This window comes from Carlito syrichta, unplaced genomic scaffold (genome assembly GCF_000164805.1).
Source record: "Carlito syrichta isolate Samal-C Ts95f unplaced genomic scaffold, Tarsius_syrichta-2.0.1 Scaffold131524, whole genome shotgun sequence".
Lineage (NCBI taxonomy): Eukaryota > Metazoa > Chordata > Mammalia > Primates > Tarsiidae > Carlito > Carlito syrichta.
Genome location: NW_007075620.1, coordinates 101,128 through 102,742, shown reverse-complemented (window position 1 = coordinate 102,742; position 1,615 = coordinate 101,128). Strand labels below are relative to the sequence as shown.

The following is a 1,615-nucleotide window of genomic DNA, read 5'->3' as shown; positions in this document are numbered from 1 at the left end:
CAGAAGAGGTGGAAGGTCCCCATCCTGGGCACGTGCTGGGCCTGGTCGCGCAGGAAGGGCGGCAGCAAGGCGACAGGCGAGCGGCCGCTGGGGCCCGCACCCGAGGCCAGCCAGGGGCTCCGCGGAGAGGAGGGGGCCGCCGGGCCCGGACAGGACAGGGAGGAGGAGCCGGGAGGAGGGGAGGGCTTGGGAGGCCAGGCTGCGAGACAGAGAGGACAGAAGAGAGAGGGCTGAGGGGGGCGTCGCCGGGAGCACGTCACGGCCAGCGGGTGGACACGGCCCGTGGGCCAGAGCGGGGAGCCTGGCAGCCCCCAGGCCATGCAGGGGGCGGCGGGGTGTGCGGAGCCCGCCCAGCCTCAGACAGAGCCCGCCCGGTCCCTGCAGAGGAACGCCCTGCCCAGACCAAGGAGAGAAGCGTCTCGTTTATTCAGGTGCTTTCCAAGTGTGTACAATTTCAAGTAGAAAAATAAAAACAAGATAAATCTTATAAAACACAAAAGTTTACATCAAAGTGGTCAAATCACGTCATGCTGGGAGATGAGACTGTCCACACGGGCCCACGAGACCCGGAGTGCGTGCTGTTCGCCACGGAAAGCGGCTCTTCTCGGCGGGTGTCTATAGAGCGGAGGCGGGTGGGAAGATGCGCCGGCGTTGCAGTCCTGGGACCCATTTGCACCCTCAGTGGCCAGAGAGCCGTCAGGGACCATGGCCTGGCCGGCGACCCCATCCACCGAGACCCGGTCCTCCTGGTGTGGGCAGGCCCCGGGCCAGCGGAATGTCTGGGCAGGCGGTGGGGGTGTGGAAGTGAAGTGGAGAAGGAGCCGTCGGAGAAGCTGCGGGTCCCTTGAGGCCTCTGCTGCCTCGACGGGGGGGCAGCTGGTAGGGTACCGACGGGGCCACGCCCCTCCTCTGGGTCTGGGCCGGTCCGGGCCCTCCCCTCGCTTGGCACCTCTCACGGATGTGAGCGCCTCCTCGTCCGAGAGTCAAAAGACAAAGAAAAACAAAGTCCGGGGGGGAAAAGTCCCTCTGAAAACGATGCTTCCCTCAAGGAGTCAAGTCGAACAAGGAGAAAGGTGAGCTGGCCGGGAGGCGGTTTACGTCGACGTTTCTAGGAGCAGAAGATCGAACGCATTCAGCAACTTAAGTTCATCCCTGAGAATCTCAAGCAGCGTGAGCCATGTTTCATCCCAAGACAGAACAAAACCAGGAGGATACACGTCATTTTCTGGAATATTAATAAATCATCTGCTTCCATAATTTAAAAAAATAACGTCAGACATCAACACAATCAAAGCAAAGTCCTAAAAATTAGCTCGGTGAAAGAAAGGCTCGTGCCAATCAGGACAACAGAGGCTACGTTACCAGTCTGATAAGGTGAACACCGTTTCCAATCTGGAACCGAACGATCTTCTAGTGGCTGCTACACGAAGGGGACGCCTCAGGGATGCTCTTCTCCGCCCAGCCGTCCTTGCCCACTGCAGATGGCGCTCAGGGCCTCTGGCCGCCTGCAGGACGCCGTGGACGCTCCAGGGACCACAGGACACGAGACCAGGACGCGGCGCTTGTCACTTTCCGCGGGGACGGAGAGAAACCAAGTCACGGGCTGGCCCCGAGA

At 60.9% G+C, this 1,615-nt stretch overlaps 1 protein-coding gene across 1 annotated transcript in view; it reads right to left on the bottom strand.

Moving 5' to 3' along the window:
* Positions 1-1,615, bottom strand: part of SEMA4D (semaphorin 4D) — a 33,198-nt gene that overhangs the window by 11,653 nt on the left and 19,930 nt on the right. Inside the window, exon 14 of the mRNA XM_008049293.1 lies at positions 4-199. Coding sequence (XP_008047484.1) covers positions 4-199 — 196 coding nt within the window. The remainder of the gene's footprint in view (positions 1-3; positions 200-1,615) is intronic.